At 33.8% G+C, this 20,331-nt stretch overlaps 1 protein-coding gene across 1 annotated transcript in view; it reads left to right on the top strand.

Moving 5' to 3' along the window:
- Positions 1-7,912, top strand: part of LOC145679494 (kunitz-type serine protease inhibitor bitisilin-3-like) — a 45,447-nt gene extending 37,535 nt beyond the window's left edge. The window contains exons 4-6 of the mRNA XM_081750073.1: positions 1,507-1,665; positions 6,518-6,529; positions 7,905-7,912. Of these exons, the coding sequence (XP_081606199.1) occupies positions 1,507-1,665; positions 6,518-6,529; positions 7,905-7,912 (179 nt within the window). The remainder of the gene's footprint in view (positions 1-1,506; positions 1,666-6,517; positions 6,530-7,904) is intronic.
- Positions 7,913-20,331: the final 12,419 nt, after the last annotated feature.

Genomic DNA, 20,331 nt, shown 5'->3' with positions numbered 1-20,331 from the left:
AGATCAAAGTCAAAAATCAATTGTGCCTACTGAGTAGAGTGAGCCTACTGCTTAACTTGAGATTCAAACCACATGTGCTCCTTAAGAGAATCGAATGTGAGTCTCTCAATAGGTCAGTACGTTAACAATATAGTCAGGAGGAAAGTAGTCAAACAAAGTAAGTCATTCCAATCGGAAGAAAGTACCATGTAGGAGATCTGAAAAAATAAGACATACAACGGAAATAAAGTATGTGGTGTGTCACCACATAAATGCAACAAATATAAAGAGAAACAAATGGTAATTAAATAGGACCTACATGAAGTAAAACTATACCCCATTATCTCAAGAAAGCAACAATTTAAAAAATAGTTTTGAATTTTATTTTATTGTTTTCATTTTTGTAGTTTTTATTCCATATAATAACGAAAACGATTACGGGACTTTAATGAATCCAAGCACACAGTTAGAAATGTGTTTACACTCAAACAATGGGAAGAAGACTCTGACACAACCCCAACTAATCCTACAGGATTATTCAAAGTGTAAGCATGACAAAGAGCAGTCAGATAAACGGGTAATTAATATATGTCAAAGAAAATCACTCTGTTTCAATGCCTTCTTTCTGTTGATATTAAGTTAATTCATGCGCATGTATCTGACACAAGAATGTATAGAAAAAACACTTTTCCAGTTGTTCATTTTTTCTCCTGTGTTACTATACAATTCAGAAGATAATAAATGTAGATTTATTTCTCCCAATAAACAATATGGAGAGTTTTGCCTATAATTTGACCCCAAAATTACAAATCATTCCTAAAATATATCTGTATAAACCGGAATCTACGTGCAAATTATTCTGTTTTTTTGTGTTGGATTTTCTTACTACTTTAACCAAAATCATATAATTCTGCTGAGAACTATATCAAGGGACTAAAAAACTGAATTTGGTTTCTCACAAAATCCTATTACAAAACTTTGTACTGTGAAAAGAAACATTGTCATAGCGTTTGAAAAAAAAATGAGAATATCTATGTGTGAAAGGTGATTTTGTTCATGCATTTATCTCAGGAATGTAATGAAAAGTTTACAGGTCATGTTCGTTTGTAAATCTTTTGATAATACCTCTCATATCTTATTTGTCAATTTAAATATAACTCCAACTAAAGTACTTTTTATTTCTTTCTGAAGAAAGTCACAAGCATTGTAATCCTACACAATGACGATTACAGTGAAGTTGTTCGCTGAACATTGGCAATCAAATTAAGGCTGATTGCTTTATTTGCCATTGGTGTTTAAAGCAGTAGGATTCTTCAATACTTTTGTAAAATATACAGGCTTTCAAAAGATTCTTATATAATAAAAAATCGAATGTATGGCAAGTAATTTGCCAATTAGGAGTTATTGTTTGCATTCAATATATATGTGAATTAAGAAGCGAATCTAATAATTTTATCAGCTGTTTGTTAGTGTATATAGATTCATCACTGTACCATATTTATTTCTAATAATTTATTTATTCTTCAGTGAGATGCCGAGAACCACCTGATCATGGTGCATGTATAAACTATCTTGAAAGGTTTTACTATGATTGGGAAAGTCAAGAGTGCCGCATGTTTATATATGGTGGATGTGAAGGAAACGGCAACAGATTCTTTACGAAGGTGGGATGTGAAATTATATGCGGTAAGTAATTAAATTAAAATGATACATTGTTTTTCGTACAAAAATGTTTAGAATCTTACATTATTATTATTATTATTATTATTATTATTATTATTATTATTATTATTATTATTATTATTATTATTATTATTATTATTATTATTATTATTATTATTATTATTATTACTTACTTACTTACTTACTTACTTACTGCGTTCAAATTCTGATTAGCATACAGTTATAAATAGGATATTACAGATTTTACGCCTTTCTTCATTTTTCCTATTCCTTCCTTCACTTCTTCACTTTCACTATTTTATATCATTATACCTTTGTCTAGATTGCCACTTTGGTATTCGATATTACTGTTTGTGTTTCTCAGGTATTAGCAGTGGAACCTCATCAAGCGGAAAGTGGTACAAATAGTACTTATTTTTATGCATTAATCACTCATCATTCCAATGTTCTTCACTTGCTGTTCTAGTTGTGAAGATTGTACCTAGTAGAACAATTTGAAAGTGTGTCATGTGAGCGCAGGAAGTAAAAGGAATTGGAATGTATTAGTTCTATCGAGTAATGCCTATATACCCGGAGGTTCTTGTGTCTTAGTTCAGTCTTATTTTCTGTATTAGGTCAAAGTTAAAATAAACGAGAAATCAATTCAAAAATAATTGTACATGACGTTTTGAAAAATAATAATATAATTGTTAATTATTGCCATTTTTGATCATTTCGAAATAATTTTTCTTTCGTTTCAGCTTTTCATTTATAGGGACATATTTTCTGCCAACGCCAATAGTGACATCGTCCATTAAACAATCTTTCCGATAACGTTAGTCACACATTAATTTTATAGTTAGGGAGTGCCTAAGAGATTGAACGTTCTTGTATTGTGTGATGGCGATTTCACAGAATCCTTCTCATTCAATTTTTCACCTTGAGTTAATTTTAAACATAAAAATTGTTTGGTTTTGGTTTTGTGACTGATCCTCTAGTAAGAATACAAAAATTATCCTGAGGGAGAGGGAAGGTTAATCGTCTGTCATATATTATACGGACTCTTGTAATGTTAACGTTTTATTGAAATTAAAGAATATTGTTATTTGCAGTGCAGGTTGCAACCATCCCAGTGATAATAGTTTCTTCTTTTTGACAGGAGAATAATTTATGTAGTCGAGTAACAACTATATTATTAAATTACGAAGTTAGACGTTATTCCTAAATGAGATCAATGAAAAACCGAGAAAACATAAGTGGTCTGACTAGACAACATTGGGAATCTTAAAGGTTCAGTAGAATTACATGTTTCGGTTTTCTAAACACTGTAGAACAATATGTTAAATCAAAGTAAAGTTCCCAACATTTTATTGAACTGGCTTGAAACATAGATAGGAAGTCACTAGAACTTAGGTCCTCAATCTCAAGTTCCAATGTCGATAGTGATTGAACTGGAATTTGCAAAAAAATGAGTATCGTTTTAGAGTTGGTCTTTCAAATATTACGTTCTGTCAATCTAAAGTTGATGACTTCAGTATTCTTCCTGTGAAACTCGGACAACTTGTCTGTGATCACTTAGAGATAATTATGTTATTGAAATAAGAAATGAATCTTTCCTAGTGCCATGATGAATACAGTAGTTCTCGGGATACCATTCAGGATAAATTCAATTTTCACCGTCGCTTCGAGAACAGGTAATATTATTCTCAACTTCAGAGTAATATATTATAAGAAAATTAAATGGAAACAGAGTTTACAAATGTTTCTAAGTTTCCTGAATATAAGAGATTCTAACATTAAAATTATTATGGAAATAGAAAATTCCGGCATGCTTCCAATGTTTCGTTATTCTGATTAGAAGAAGATGTGGTGGGAACCAAGTGTACACTGTATGCAGAAAACTCTTTCATACGGAACTCTACCACTAATTCAATACTTTTCATCATAAATCTCAATACATGACATAATTTGACAAATTGTTACACAAACAGTTACGCAATACGAATTGAAATTCAATATATTACTTAGGTATAATGCCGCTCCTTTAGAATGGTTTCAACAAAGCAGATATAGCAAGGAGCTTTAAGAGGACAGTTATCAGGCTCGTCTTCCCAGATTATCACAAAAACAAGATCCTATAGAATCTATTCAGTCCTCTGCTACCTGTAGTAAAAGACAGCTGCCGGTTTAGACCACCAGGAGTGTAATGCACTCGATGCAAATGTGTTATGTACTGTATAGGTCATAATATGCACTGTGTTGAATGTCACTGGAAACAATATTATTATCATATTAAGTTGTGCCAGGTACAAAATTCAGGGTTCACTTGACAGTATAACTGGGGGCGCGGTGGCTCAGTGGTAGAGCGTTCACCTCCGGTGCTTGGGGTCCCTGGTTCGCGCCGTGTGAAATTTGTGGTGGACAAACATCGTGCTCGTGGGTTTTCTCGGGGTTCTCCCGTTTCCTCCCACTTGCTTTATTCCACCATTTCACTGATTTCTCATTATCACCGTCTCCTTTACCCTAACCGGCATAACCGTGGGACGTTAAACTTAATGATTTCATTTCATTTCATTTGATAGTATAACTGCATACATTTCTTTTTCAAAACCAGCTTGTTAGTCTAGCTGACAAGCTACTGGAGGAGGAAAATCAAGTAAGCCATTAAGAATTGGATTAATACAACAACTTTAATAGAAACAACTGCTAACAATATAACGAATAATGGATTGTGTTTTATTGCAACAGCAAAGAGAACAACAGAATCAATCATGAACTGGGTAAAATTCAAACAAACCATCAATCAGAATAAGATCACAGATATACGCTGATTGGGCGTGTCTATCGACCATTCATATTTTGCTTTTCCTGCCTCGAACCGTATAAAGAGTGAGTTTGTTTTGTTGTCTCATAATATACCCAGAAGATGAGAACAATGTAGCCAGTTCTCGTTGGACAACGCAGACTTTACCTGGTTGTTATTTCTATAATATTATATTCAACTACATTTGTGAAAGTCATTATTTAGTTAAAATACTGGGCAATCATAATTATCTGAACGAATAATTTCCCCAAACCTACAAGACATGCAGAGGTTACACAAAAAATCTAAAAACACTTCATACAGGACACATAAGTTTGGCCATCCACTGCACAATACGTGTTACGGTTGCAATCGTTTGTTGCTTTCAATGTGTCATGTGTATCTTCCTCTTCCGTCAGCAGTAACTAATTCACCTGTGAGTGTCGTGGTGTGAAAGTGGTGCGGTATAATGGGCGACCTGACAGACTTGCAAAGAGGCATGATCGTTGGTGCCCGTCTGCTTGGAGCTTCAGTGGCAACAGTGCCGAACATTGTGCGGGTACCGAAAGGCACTGTGTCCAATGTCACGAGGGTATACACAATGCATGGGCGAACAACGTCTGCAAAGCACAACAGTGGTCGAAAGGTAATCCTGTCAGATAGGGACCGGGGGCATTAAAACGGACTGTAGTAGATAAAAAGACCACTGCAATGAAAAATACGTCTGAACTCAATTTCGGCCTACAGAACCCGGTTTCATCGAAAACAGTGCGACGGGAACTTCATAAAATGAAAATTCATGGCTATCACCAAACTCCTGGTTACAGCAGTAAATGCGAAGATGCGTATCCAGTGGAGCAAGGGCCACAAGGCGTGGACTCATGAGCAGCGGGAGCACGTAATGCGGTCCGATGAATCGACCTTCACTTTGTTTCCAACAACCGGTCGTGTTTAAGTATGGAGAACACCGTTGCAGGCCTATGATGCAGACTGTGTGCTCCCAACTGTAAAACATGGTGGTGGTTCTGATACAGTATGGGCAATCATATCGCTGTTTAATGCAGGCCCCACCATAGCCCTGCATGTTGTGATGAACGCTGAAGCGTATGAGGCCATTTTGGAGAACCAGGTTCTACCCATGGCCCAATTATTGTTCCCTGATGGGATGACATCTATCAAGATGATCAGGCACCCTGTCATGCTGCAAAAACGGTGAAATCATGGTTTGAGGAGCATGACCAGGAGCTATCACCCTCCCCTGGGTCCCACAATCACTAGATCTGAACATCATTGAGCCATTGTGTTCTTAGGTAGAAAGGCGTGTTCGGCCTTATTACCCTCCAACAACATCCCTTAAGGAAACGGAGCATGTTTTGGAGTAACAATGGTGCAACATTCCACATACCACGATTCAGGAGCTGTATACGTCCATTCCACGTCGGATCCAAGCTCTTTCGAACGCAAAAGAACTTCCCACACCATACTAGGTAATATTTTCACACTTTTGCAAACGTTCTAGATTTTTTGTTCAACCATTGTATATGTCCCAGGTATATACTGTGTTGAAAAATACTTATGGCTTCAAGTGCATCGTTTGATTCTTCAGTATTTTTACTTTTCGATTAGCCAACAGATTTTTTTTTAACAAGGGTTAATGCGATATTTTACATATTGCGATAAATGTAGTTAAATCATGTTCTGCAATTTATTAAATTTTTATTAATAATTGATGGTGGAAAATATCTTCGGCTATAAGAGTAACTGTATTGCCCAATTCTTGTTTATAACATTTCCTCTCTCCCAAATGAAAGACGTAGATGTGTGTTCACAGAGAGAGAGAGAGGAAAGGAGAGAGGGTTTGAGTGGGAGAGATAGTATTATTGATATATTTAGTACTATTAATTAGGCACATCTGAAATTTTAACTAATTTATTTGCATTGTCTATGCGTATACAATCACTGATTCTTTATTTTAATAACTACCTAAGTGCTTTACTTTAACCATTTGCGTATCTCTTTTAAATTTCAGGAATTTAAATAAGTTACTCTAACTTTTTAATGGTTATATTTCAGGAAGTCCAAGTGGTAAGATTGATTTTAAAAAAAACGATTAATAACACTGTGTATTTTAGAGTATTCTCAATTACGGAATTTTAATATTCATGCTGCAGCATACCTGATAAAGTTTCATAACTGATGGTTCATATATACAATCAAATTTCAGAAAACCAGGAAGAAAGGCTAACAACCTAAAAGATTTATTTGCTAGGAGCTAAAAATACAGCATACTTGCCCATTAATGTTTAAGGCTATATTTTATCTAGACACACTCTAACTATCTTGGGTCCTGGTTTACTCTAATTTATGGTCAATTTTGGTATAGTTGTACAGATTCCATTATTATGTATGTAAAATATTACGTTTTGCAAGCTTATGGTTTCTGAATTAAGAAGTCTAATTTTGTCATAGTTTAAAAATAACTCATATACCTACAAATAATTCGACTAGGATCAAATTTAGTAAGGTGGTAGAGAGCAGTAAAAGTAAATGAAATATCATATAAACAAACTTATAGTATCAGACATATGGGTAGTCAAATTATGAGTCATAATTTTAAAATATATATATGTTTTAATGCAAGACATATATATCTAAATTATCGGGGTTGTAGACCATAGTTTGCTATATGATATCTTGTAATATTATGGTGTGCAAGGTTGTGGTCCTTAGGTACGGCTGACCAAAGTTTGTGCCATATATTCAAAACAACTACTGAACTTATTCGATAGGGATCATGCTTGACACTACGAATGAGATGTTCCTTATAGCGTGAAATACTACTTTGATTCTTTAATTATGTGCATTCGAATATCTAGATCATTAGATAAATACAGTTGGAAAAGTCATAAACACAAAAGAAGCAAGAAATGGAGAACATTTTTTCTCGAGTATATGTATTTTACTTTTTCTTGGTAAATGAAAATTTACACATCGTTTCTGACTAATATTCTCTAACCGGATTCTCTTCTTGTAAAGGTTATTTTCTTGAAATAGAAAACAACGAACAAAACAATTACATGTTTATCACACGTAATCCAGCACAATTAATAGTATCAGTCTTTACAGCGTAAACGGTTACTGTGTTGATCTTTGCTGGCTGTTGTGGTCAATGCAGAAAAAGTTAAATAAAGTAGAACGAAAATAGAAAAAATGAGCTGAACTCAAAGTAAGCAAATGTCCACCTTCAATCTCACCAGGCGAAGGCTGAGATAATAAATCATCAACTGCCCTTGCAATTACCTATCTTATCTCTATAAAGACTAAATGAAATGTTAGTTTAAAAAGCAGTCTCATCTGTTTCAGATTGAACTTGTGTTTTTTACCATATTTATTTTGTAATACATTTCATGGTACTATGTGTGAATGTTATAATTTTGAATGCTTCTTTTAACTGTTTCAGTATTTTAAGAAATATATGTACTAACGGAATATTAAGGTTAACAACGGTATTTTCTAATCTCGTTGAGACAAATTTCGAAGCTAACTTTACGAACATGACATGTTTGTAAGCAGTGAAGATCTGTCTGATGTGTGCTAGGCAACCGAACTGAAACGCTCATATTTATTTGGTGTTCACACTATTAAAGTGCAGTGTTTGTGAAACATGCGTGAGCTATATTTGGATTCTTGAACGCAGTTGTTACGTGACTGTTTCTGTCTAATACATTGGTGTTAAGTAGACCAAATTCAGGTATTTGCTTTCTCCTTTGCGTTAACATACAGGCTGTATCGTTTAATATAAATACACATACTAAACACTGGAAAAGTAATATAATGTCTGAAGGGTACGGGAAATCTATAACAAAACACACTTTGTAATCTGCACAAAAGATACATGTATGGCGAACACATATCTTAAACTAGTCTGGCTAGTTGGCGAACCTCCTTCCTGAAACCTCTTATGAGAGACCGGGTGTCGGAGTCAGTAAAGGTCCTATCAACTCTGTTTCAGTCGGAACGAAACTGCACTTCAGAAGAAGCAGGACGAACACTTCTACGCAGTTTTACTTTTACTGAAATGCAGAATTGTGCAATGGAACATAGCTCCGAGCAATTTGGTGGATTCATTTCTCTGTCCACAATATGTACATCGTGTATTTTTTGTATTGCTAATGTTCCATAGTGACACGTCGCAAAGTCAGGCCAAACTAATATTTTACAACTGTGTTTACGTAGCATCGGTAGAATTTAAGTACCTATACACTCGTTGCCATACAGATCACTTGTCATTAAACGATTTGTAAAAATTGCATGTGATTTCATTTTACATTCGCATTTTACATTTGCAGTTTTACGGCTACATCATGACATACATTGCGTGTAGGTGCTTTTTGCTTTTGTAAGTTTTTAGGTTATTTTCCGTTTGATACACTGTACCATTTTTTGGGTAACATCTCGCACAGAGAGATCTTTTTTGAAGGTAAACGCCCTCCGCATCTTCTTTTCCGAGTCCCGGTTCGCTGGGCCGGGTTTCCGTCTAGGTCGCTATCTGTCGTTGAAGGTATACTCCTCACCATATTTCGAATTGCCGTTTGCGATGCACTAACACTTACCCGTTCTAGTTTTGACAGTTGTTTCGAGGTTAATTCTTTAATGGTACGTCATTTGTGCATGATGGATTTTCTCTTCTTTGTGGAAAGCCCTGGTACTTTCTTTGGTATTCAAACTCTCAACACCCACACTGCACCGACTGCTTTATCTATGCTGTGGCAGATACATACGCACTCCTGCTACCCACTCTGGAAATGGGAACTTGTTTTTATATTAAGCGATACACTCTTTAGTTCTCTTAATGAGCAGCCTTATATGTATTCAAACGGTTATTTTTGTTATGGCGGTCCACAGTCATTTCAATTTTAAACACCACTAATCCCGAAATATATATATTTAAATTTGCTTCGCAAACAGACAATACTTTATTTTGGTGGGCAGCGCGTCGTAGATACGAAACGCCCGTCCAAATAAAATCAGTTAATACTGGTGGGTTCACACATTTATTTCTTGCGTGCTGAAAGCATCTTATAGTGTCAAGAAAAACAACTTCATTTCGAACTCTTCCCTGAAAAACTTCTAGCGACGCCATGATTAATTTCTGTATATATATATAGTTTCATTAAGCTAACTAGTGACGCATACCCAATTGGTAACGGTAAGGGCAAGACAGTTGATTTAGATGTAGTATGCCGGCATTTGTCTGGTGGGACTGAGGGTGGCAACAGCTCATCAATACCTGATTGACAGACCATACTTCTCCTGAACTGCAGGGCCCATTAATTCCAAACGTCTGCGGCACGAATGCTACCACACGTTCTCTTCTATTCCCTTTTCCTATCCTACACTAAATATGGTACAATTATCTCTGAGTGACATCGCTCCCTTTCCTCGTAAGAGAGGAAGTTTGGGAACACGAAGAAATAAAATATCGATATAATATTACCGAAAAATATACACAGCAATTTCGGGACTGATTAAAAAATAGTATCTTCCTCTGAACCACAAACCTTTTGCACTGACATGATAGGGTTGTCCCACTATTGGGTCCTCAAAGTACAGGTGTGGTGTTTCAATAAAGTTGTCAAAAGAAATGAAACAGAATAAAATGCACATCTGACTAAAACCACTCATTCTCTTTCAAAAGCATTTCTGCATTCAAGCCGCTCAAAATCAAATAACATACTAATAAAAAAACTCAAATGATGATGTGAATATGTCAAAATCATAACCCAACTTTTGCCAAGCATATTGTAGAATATGCTTGTGCTTCGGTGCAGAAAGTTGATTGTATAACACACAGTAAAATCTTATAATAGAATAAAGATCAAGTGATTTTACTTGTCGTTTTCTACATTGTAGCCTTACAAAATCAATTAATCTTCTCATGTAGAGCTTATATTGCCTAAAGAAGCACCATCAATAGATTGGCAATAGTGTATTTTCTTTGTTGGCAAGATCCAGAGCGTAACATTGTTTGTTCTAACAAATTTCTTTGATCTTTTTGGACTGATCCGAAATGACACAGCAATAGACTCTTCGTATCGTCAAATATTGTTCACTAAAAACGGTAGTTAGGAAACGTTTTACATTTTCTCTCTTCTCATTTTGTCACCTTTGTTTGCCTCCAAATGACTATTTCGTGGACGTGTTGCCACAAAATATTTGGACCAAAACTGTCTTGTGTCTCTTTAAAATAGATACAAAAACTGTCAGTATTTTGCAGTCTTTAATAAAGCCACATCAATTGTATAGCTATATGTAGGGTTATGCACAGATTGCAACATCCAAGTTGTAGGTTTCTAGCCTCTGTGAGATAGTGTTGACAATGGAGACATATTAAAATTAAATTGACTTTGGTTACTGTTGGAAACATTTTCTTTGCCCGCACTCTCGTCTGTTACATATTTGTTTACTTCTCTCCACAAACCCTTGTAGATTCTGAACAATACTATAAAAGCCTTGTATTTCCATTATTAAAACTCATTAATGCGCCTAGAAGAAATGCTATATTCAGCCTTATGTTTGTCGGCAAATGTAACTAAAGGTGCGAAATTAAAAATACCAAACTATTTAGGCTATACTAATACCGTCTTTTGCAGATGCCAATACACTCATCTCCCATCAAATTGTGACTTTCGTACTCTTTTATTGATTTTTACTGTGACAGCATAGTTTTCTTGAAGTGAGCACTATTTCACCTCAAGCTAGTCATTTACCTTGAAATTTGATACCTTAAATGCATTTATAGCGCATCATAAGTTTGTTATAGGAGTTTAAGCCGAGATTATAATGGTCTTCGTAACTGTTTTACGAAATATGCTTTTGAGATAAGCGATTTATAATCTAAGCATTTTCGTATATTTTGAGCCTTCAAGGTCAGACACAACCTTGTTGATTAGATTTCAGCGTGTCTCATTTAAAAGGCAAAAACGTTTTCTGTATAACGTTCGCACTGCGGGCAGTCTATGTTTCTCGTGATATCGAAGAACAATATGAAATAACACATATAAATCCCTATCATTATATATGTATGTTGATAAACATAAAAGGTACATATAATGAGTATGCTATTTACAGGAATTTAGTCTGATTTATACACGATTCATTATACCACACAAGTAACACGCTTCTGAGATTTAAAACATTCTTCTCCTTCTTACAAATACAATTGAAGCAATTATTTTATTACTTGTTTATACAATTTTATTTAAATGATTGAATATCATTTGCTGTTGGAGTACGGAGTAACTATAGTGACGAATAGGATAGAACCCACAAATATAGTATTATTCGAAAAAAGTATATTAATTGATTAATTATTTTTAAGACGTTATAATATTTACGCAATTTCCATTTCAAACACTTCTTAAAAATATGAATATATTTCCTTAAATGTCAATAATAGAAGTTATTTATTAATTTATTGGAAATTAGACTAGAATACTTAATACGATTCAAAATTATCGCTTTTTATCAACTTGTATTTCGGGTTTTCTTTCAGTTGATACAATATATACGTGCTTTTTCAAATCAACGATGTTCTCCTTATTAGTATCGATTCACCATCTAGCAATTTACCAACATAAAAATAGACTATAAATGAAGATAAGTATACCGGTACGTCTAAAGTAGAAAAAACGGGTATTTGTCTAAATGTATTTTGTTGTACTAAATATTTAGTTCACAACTCCAATGGTATATCAGGAAACTAATGATTTAGACAAAACCATAATTCATGAAAATCGATAACACTGTACCACAGGGTGTTTTGTTTATTGCTATCCTAAAAATTAACATCGAAGAAAGGATGTTTTATTCACAACGTGTAACATACGTTTAGTGTGAGACTAATGAAATCATATAAAAATAATATCTTACTTTTTCGCTTCAGTCCTTTTCCTTACTTCATGCAGAGGACATAAACTGGCCGTCACTAAATGAATACTATGCAGATACTACTACGTTTTATAATTGTTTCTTAGTATATATTATTGCTTATTTAAAATCGAATGTAATGTTTGTTATTCATGCAACTAGATTTATGATGTTGTAATATTAAATTCAATAATAGAGAGTTAGAACATTACATCGTTTTTTAAAAAATAGTACATCCACATATAATAGCTAGAAACTGAAAACCTTCATCTGCTCCACTTACCCGTATTGAGGAAACCTGGAGCCAAACCGGAAGTCACATTTGTTCGGCTACTGACAGACATTTAATTATATTTGTGGTAGATGAGGATTGTCGGTAACTAGGTATTAATCCCGATTGGAAATACCACATTCATGAACATAATTTTACATGTTATCGGGTGCCACTATGGGACTTGTGATGCATATTCTCGAATGCAACTGTTGGCAGCATCTTTGTCGAATAAGTCTGTGGTAACAAATGAGTCGAAAGGGATTAGAAGATATGAAATTACTCACCACTAAAAGCAATGCCAATTGGAACGTCTCATTATATGTATGAAATGAGACGAACTATTAAGAGGAGTATCATAATGATGACTGGAAAATTATTTTTGAAACTGCGTCTGATGTGAATGTGAAGAAAGGAGTCACGGAAATATTAGATTAAGAGATATAGCTCAGAAAGCTTATACAATAAGGGAGAGTAGAGAAACCAATACCACTACAATTATTAAAAACATGTTTCCCAATCTGTTGAAGGAATAATGTTATCTAAGAATCCAGAAAGAACTTAACGTATGATGATATGCAAACTGTTTGATGTTGAATATAGAATTAAAGATCTCCTTCTATCGAAAACACTGCAGAATAAAGATAAATATAATGAATATATTCTAAGTTGACGAGAAATAAATTTGCTCTGCAATGTATTTGAACTATGTAGTTTAATATGCGAAAATGATGAAAGTCGAATACATAGATGCGTACGTCATCCAGAACGCGATCATTACATTATTAATACATACGTGACTCGTGTAACCAGCTAAGATAGAAGGTCGTGTTTTAAAATTAGTTTCGTGTAAAGACAAAACTGCCAGATGGGACAAGTGTCACGCTATATAAATACATTGAAGAGACTGCTGGTGCCGTTATTGACATTCATATTTTATACCGACATCGAAATTACATCGACATATCTAAAATTGCATGAACTGAATTTTTAAACAGAAAATAATCTTGGAAATGTACAGGTGTAGTTTTAATGTCGATAATATAGATTCTCAACCAACCTGAAAAAAAGACCCAATAAGTAACAATCGGCACTGAATTGAGACCATTTCAATCTTAATCCGTCAAACGTGCTAGACATATCATTCTGCAGAAAATCAGTAGCATTGGAAATGGAGACAATGACCTTAATGGCGAAGTTGCTAGTTGAAATTGGCAACCAAATGGTGATTTATTTTCATTTATTAATTGCTTTATTTTCCTTTGATCTTTCAAGCAGTATATTTGTTCCGTGACTACGGAACAAGTATATGGTTCTTTTATTTGAAACATCGAATATGTGCTTAATTTGAAGTAATTTGTGAACTAGTAAACGTTTGTTGTATTGAAATAAAAAGAGAGAAGATCTATATTATTATCAGCTATGTATTGGTAATTACGTTTTCATTAATGTGCCCTATTTCATTATAATAATTTGTTTATTCTTCAGTGAGATGCCTACATCCACCTGAATCAGGGCCATGTAAAGCCTATTTTAGAAGATATTACTATGATTGGAATAATAAAGAGTGTCGATTATTTACATTTGGTGGGTGCGGAGGGAACAGCAACAGATTCTATACAAGAGATGAATGTGAAAGTTTTTGCGGTAAGTAATTAAGGTAAAATTTGTTAAGTTGTTTAGCATAGAAATAGTACATACAAAATTACCATATTAATATTATAATTTTTTGCATTCTTAATCTCATCACAATATAGAGTATTCAATAAATCGTTACATTTTGTTCTGTTTCTTCCTTTAACCAGGTATATCTAGTGACTTTTTATTCTTTCTGATCGTAGTTGGTATTATGGTCTTCAGTATAATTTTCATGTTTTTCCTGTATCAGAAGGTGTTCCAAATCCCTTTTCTTTCTCTTGATTGCGACTTTGGTATTCAATATAACTACTTCTCTTTTTCATTATTAGCGGACCTTGGTTAAGAATTAATCTTAATTACTATGCTCTATTCGCACTTCTTCCCCATGTTCTTTCCTTTCTGTTATATTTGTCAAAATTTTAGCTGGACTTGCGGCAGTTTGATAGTAGCCCAGAAAATATACGAAATGTGAAGACTTTACTTCTACCTAGGTTAAGTGTATACCTCGAATATCTTTTGTGTTAGGATATTATTGTCTTCTGTCTTACATTCAAAAGTTAAACAAACAAGAAACTTTGTAAAAATTAATTCTACACTAATTTCTCGAAATGGTAATGATCTTTTTGTTTATTCTGCGATTTTCACTTCCTTATTTTCCTTTTCTAGAAACGTATTTTTTTTTGTCGATTGCAATGATAACATGGTGTTTTAACCCCCGTCTGGTACCACGAAAAAAATTACAATAAAGGTACCATGGGGTCAAATTTGACCCCACTTACAAAACACAACTATACAAATAATATTACCTCTGAAATTATATTTCTTTATGCAGACATTTTTATTAAAGAATGTGAACAACGTTTTCATTATGTTTCAATATTCGTGTGTTATTTTTTACTATAAATGTTTTATGTACACTCATCTTTAAACACAATTCGTTACTTAACTTTGTTGGTACCTTAATTTTATTATTTGTGCATATGTGTATATTTGGAAGTCATTTTGTGTTGTTGCGGTGATCTCACATAACCCTTCTCATTCCATTTCTGACCTCAACTAACCTTGTACTTAAAATCTTAACTTTGTTGTGGGGATTACCTTGAAACGATTGAGGGATTACCGTGCAAACGTTAAAACGATTAATATATCGATTCTTTTAATGTGATATCTTGTATTGGAATTAAATTAACTGTAATGTACAGGCATTGTTTGCAAAGATACTATGTATGTGTTGTTAAGAACGTAAGATACCACTTTTGGTGGCCAGACTTGCACATTTAAACTATTTGTAATTTATGCTGTTAATAAATAGTAAGTGAAGACGCCATAAATGTTAGATGTGTTTTTGAATATACGACGGAGAAATGATAAGTATTAATGGAACAACTATAGTTCTATTTCTTACAGTAATTATGGAAATAAGCTTTGGGGGTTACACAAGCTAATTTTATCGAACAGTGGACCTTATATGTAATTGTTTACATGGCAATTAAGACTGTAACGAACTCTGTTATAGTAATGATGTTTTTGATTCTTCGTTTATAATGTATAATTAACATATATAGATGAATAAGTTAACAAAATAATATAGTACGAAAATGCACGTTATTGTTGGAAGAGATTCATTAAAAACATACTAAGAAATGGTAGTATTAGACACCACTGGAAATGGTTTAGTACAATTACATTGAATGTGGAAGTTAATCGTGGAATAGTTTAGTTTTGCGCTTTTCCCAAACGCTACAGAATAGAAAATAAATCGAAGTAAGCTAACCAACACTTTTTTGATTTCACCTGAAGTAAACTAAAGTTACGGGAAGTTAGATCCTAAATTTTAAGTAGCAACGTTTATAGTGAATGGATGATAATTCCCTAAAAAAAAAGTGTCTTTTACAATTGGTCTTTATGTTTTTTCAATCTAAGGTCAGTGACTTACAAACTATTGTGTTATTGAAAGAAGAACTGAAGGTCTCGTTGTAACATAATGCAAGCAGTAATATTTGGGCTAGCCAGCAGGCAAATTCAATATTCTGTATCGTTTTGAGAACTGACTAATTTGTTCTCACCTTCAGGATATATTACTGGAATCTTTAAATAAACAGCCTGCAATCATTTCTCGATTTCGTCAAAATAAGCCATTTCAAAATGAAGATTAGTATGAAAAATAAAAAATGAAAGCATGGTTTGTCACTTTTTTAGAAGTAGGGTTACATACTGGTAGAGTGATTTAAAGAAAATCTTGTAAGAAGCGAAGCCTCATACGTAGCTATATCTCACAAAAATATTTTTATCATACGTCTCGAAGCATCACACTAATTGTCATATTATGACACAGATCCGTACCGAGCACTTCCGTGGCTAAGCGGTTAGTGTACGCGCCTGTAGCGTGGGAGACCCAAGATTGATTCCCAGCGGGCGCTCATATGGTTCAGATTCCACGTTAATCAGTAGTTCCATGTTTCATATAGCCTCGTTGGTGAAAAGGGACGTTAAACTCAAAATCAAAATGAACAGATCCCTAGCCATTAAGTAGAGTATAGAAACGTAACTCTAACAACTCAGAGCTACTATATTGCACGATGGCTTTAGTAGGGCAGATATACGGAGGAGTCTTTAAAAGGGACGTTACCATATTATATCTTGTCAGGTCATCCAAAAAGGAGATCGAATAAAAGGTGGTAGTCAGAGTCTTTTGTTTTAACTTGTGGCTTTTCGTTATAAATTTTCGAGCAATATTTCTTGTTCTGTACGCACAGATAGGCGAATTACTATAAGTGTGTTATTCTTGCTATTAATCGCCTACGGTTACCGTAGTTGGACACTTTGATGCTATGTTAATACAATGATTACTGACTTGGTAGGAGCTTTAAAACAAGTTTTGTTTATGTCTTATGTGTTTAAAGATAATAGCGAGTGTTAATGGACATTCACACATGACCTCCAATAATGAATATGTTAGTGCAGTTTTTAGACGAACAAGATTCTGATATTTATTGCTTCCAAGAGCTGACTTATCACTTATTGATAACGAATGTCGCTCCCAATGTATTAGGGATGTCAATTTTATTAAAAAGACAGTAGGTGGCTTCACACATACAGCTATTATCCTTTGGCAGATAGTTTAGCTGTGTTGTAAATAGTTTATGCATTCTCTGTGTATACTAGCCTTCTGGAATAGCCAACATGTGGCCCCGAGCGTTTTTATGCCAACGAGGTTTTTACGCTGTTACCTACCACATGTTACCTGATTCTTCTCCTCGGTGACACAAACCGTCTTATGTCTGCCCTAGACACAACTGGTGTCTTTAATCCTTTTTTAACATTCCAAAAGTTCGTTACGGGACAAGGTCTAACAGATACTTGGTTAAATTTTCATCATATTCATCAATTCACATACCAGTCAGCGCGAGTCCAGTCTCGCTTGGATATGAGTTTTATTTGAAAAGAATATCTACAGTGTGTTTTTGAAATTCAAAATTTACATTTGAGTCTCTCAGACTATTCATCCTTAAAACTTTTGTTAAGATTTCCCCAGAATAATTGCCTATTGTGCGGTTGTAACTTTTAACCGACGACATCATGTAACAACTCTCTTGATAGGATATAACCTATGCTATCCCTTTTAATATATTGGGTTTGTGGGGTAGTTTCTAGACTTTCTGTCAAGCAGCTACGGCATCGTCCCTATTTATCCTAAGATTACACTTTGTTGTCTTTAGAATAGAGTAGACGTTCAAATGGTACCACATGCATGCCCATCTCATATACCAGGAGAGGGAAAAATCAAGGGGAAAAAAGAAATTTAAGGGAAAAATTACCAAAGTTTCGGCTCCTCTGGAACGGCCCTGTGTAAACACGAGCCATGACAACAACTGCAAAGCGCCAGTTGGAATTTTAAAACATTAGGTGAAAATTAGGAGTGTTGCCAATTTGAAAGATCGAATAATGGACGTTTGGTGCTCATTAGAAGCAGTCCTAAATTCACACTGGTTAATTATAGAACAAAAATAAGCATACTATTGGCTTTTTTGGAAAATATGCTTTTAAAATGAAGTGTCACATTTCATGGTTTTCATTTTTCAAACTTTATTTTAAATTCAAAATGGCGGATTTCAAGATGGCTACCATCAAGGATACCCTTACCGTATCACTTCCCTCTAAGCATAATATGTAGCTTTTATCGAAGCTTTTATCCACTTATTATCATTAATACGCGGGTTAGAAGTGGAGGTAAGGGACTTTCGCACATAGTAAGTGAACAATTAAATGCCTGTAATTTTTTCCCCACATAAGTGTATCTCAAAACTAGCTTCACCATTGTCTCCCTGATTAAATTCTAGCCCGAAATTATGTATCTTATTATCCTATTCCTATTTAAAAAACTTGACCTTAATTCAAAATGGCGGATTTCAATATGGCTGCCGTCAAGTTCATACCTACCATACAACTTCCCCCTAGGCATTATATGTATCTACATGGTTGTTCTTTCATTAACGCTACGTTTACAAAGGTTAGTAAGGGACTTCTGCAGTAATCTCTAATAACCACATCACAACTCTTAAAAATTATTAAAAAAAAATAGAAAACATGCACCATGGCAAAAATGTCTGTCATCACAAATAATACATATATGTCCTCTATCAACTAGAAAAATTTCATTGAAATCGGAGCCGGACAATTGTCCCTTGTAAGTAAAATTAGAATTTAGTATTTTCATTTTATACGATTATGCAATTATCAATTACATATTGATATTTATATGTGCGTGTTTAATATTAACTGGTGTTACGTATCTCTTATAAATTTTAGTCATTTAGAGAAGTTCCCTTCCCACTTATTTTCTGAATGTTATATTTCAGGAGATACGAGTGGTAAGAATGAACTTGTACTTTCATTTTGGAAATATTTTACAGGATAGTAAAAGCAAGAATAGTAATATCTATTCATGGTAATTCACAATTGAATTTACAAGTATGGAAGGAAGTTTTGAAAACATACTAATAATATTTAAATAATGCGATTATACATTTGTGCTGAAAGCCAACGGATTAATTTTACTGGGAACAAAACCCAGAAATGGTTGATCACGTATTATTAAGTTAGTATAAAATTGTAAAAGGATTAAAACTATCTTCCATTTTGATTTACACTAATTTAGCAGAAGTAATGTATTAAGAATTTACGCTGTAGGTTGCAATGTGAAAGATGTAAGCTCCAGTAGCTGAATCTGAAATACATACAGGAGAGCCTTAATTAGAAAAAACTGACTCTGCTGAAATAATTATCCTGCAACTTAGTAAGTGATAATGAACAGTAGATGGTGAAACTATTTTTGGCAGACTCAGAGATATATATACAGAGAGAGAGGAAATATGTCATGTGTAAGGGAAGATAGAGACGATAATATTGAGAAATTTAGTTCTCAAAATTATGTTAATCTGAAATGAGAATTTGATTATTTCCATTTTCTGCTATTATGTAATAGTAAATAAATTTTAATTACTGTCTCTCTCAAATTTCAAATATATAAGTAAGTTCCACTTATTTTATGTTATATTTCAGCAAGTGCAAGTGGTAAGAATAAATCGTTAAATTCATTTTAATGGCACTTTGTAATTTCTATAGCATTCTGAATTACGCCATAGTAGTATTCGCGAAGCATTTTTCGTTTTAGAGGAATTAGTTGATGTATGTAAACAAATTTCGAAAATATCTACAAAAATTATTTAGATAATTGTATCACAATTTGGTGCTGAAAATCCATCTTATTAATTGTACTAGGAACTAAATAAAGGCACTTGCTCATCATTTCTTTAGGTAATATTTTATCTAGAAACTTTTAAAACATGTTGCCTCCTGGTATACTCTAATTTACCAATAGTTATTTATTAAATATTTACCCTTGAGGTAAGACATTAACATACTTGAATATATATAATGTAAAAATACAGACACAAAAAATCCTAGTAACAAGTGATAAAGAGCAATGATAATTGCTTGAATTAGAAATTTTATCATATCCGCCGAAGGGTATGTATCTGAGGTATGT

The sequence above is a fragment of the Thermobia domestica genome, chromosome 2 (genome assembly GCF_964235325.1).
Source record: "Thermobia domestica chromosome 2, izTheDome1.hap1.1, whole genome shotgun sequence".
Classification (NCBI taxonomy): Eukaryota; Metazoa; Arthropoda; class Insecta; order Zygentoma; family Lepismatidae; genus Thermobia; species Thermobia domestica.
The sequence above is the reverse complement of the archived record's forward strand: the minus strand, read 5'-3'. Positions and strand labels throughout refer to the sequence as shown.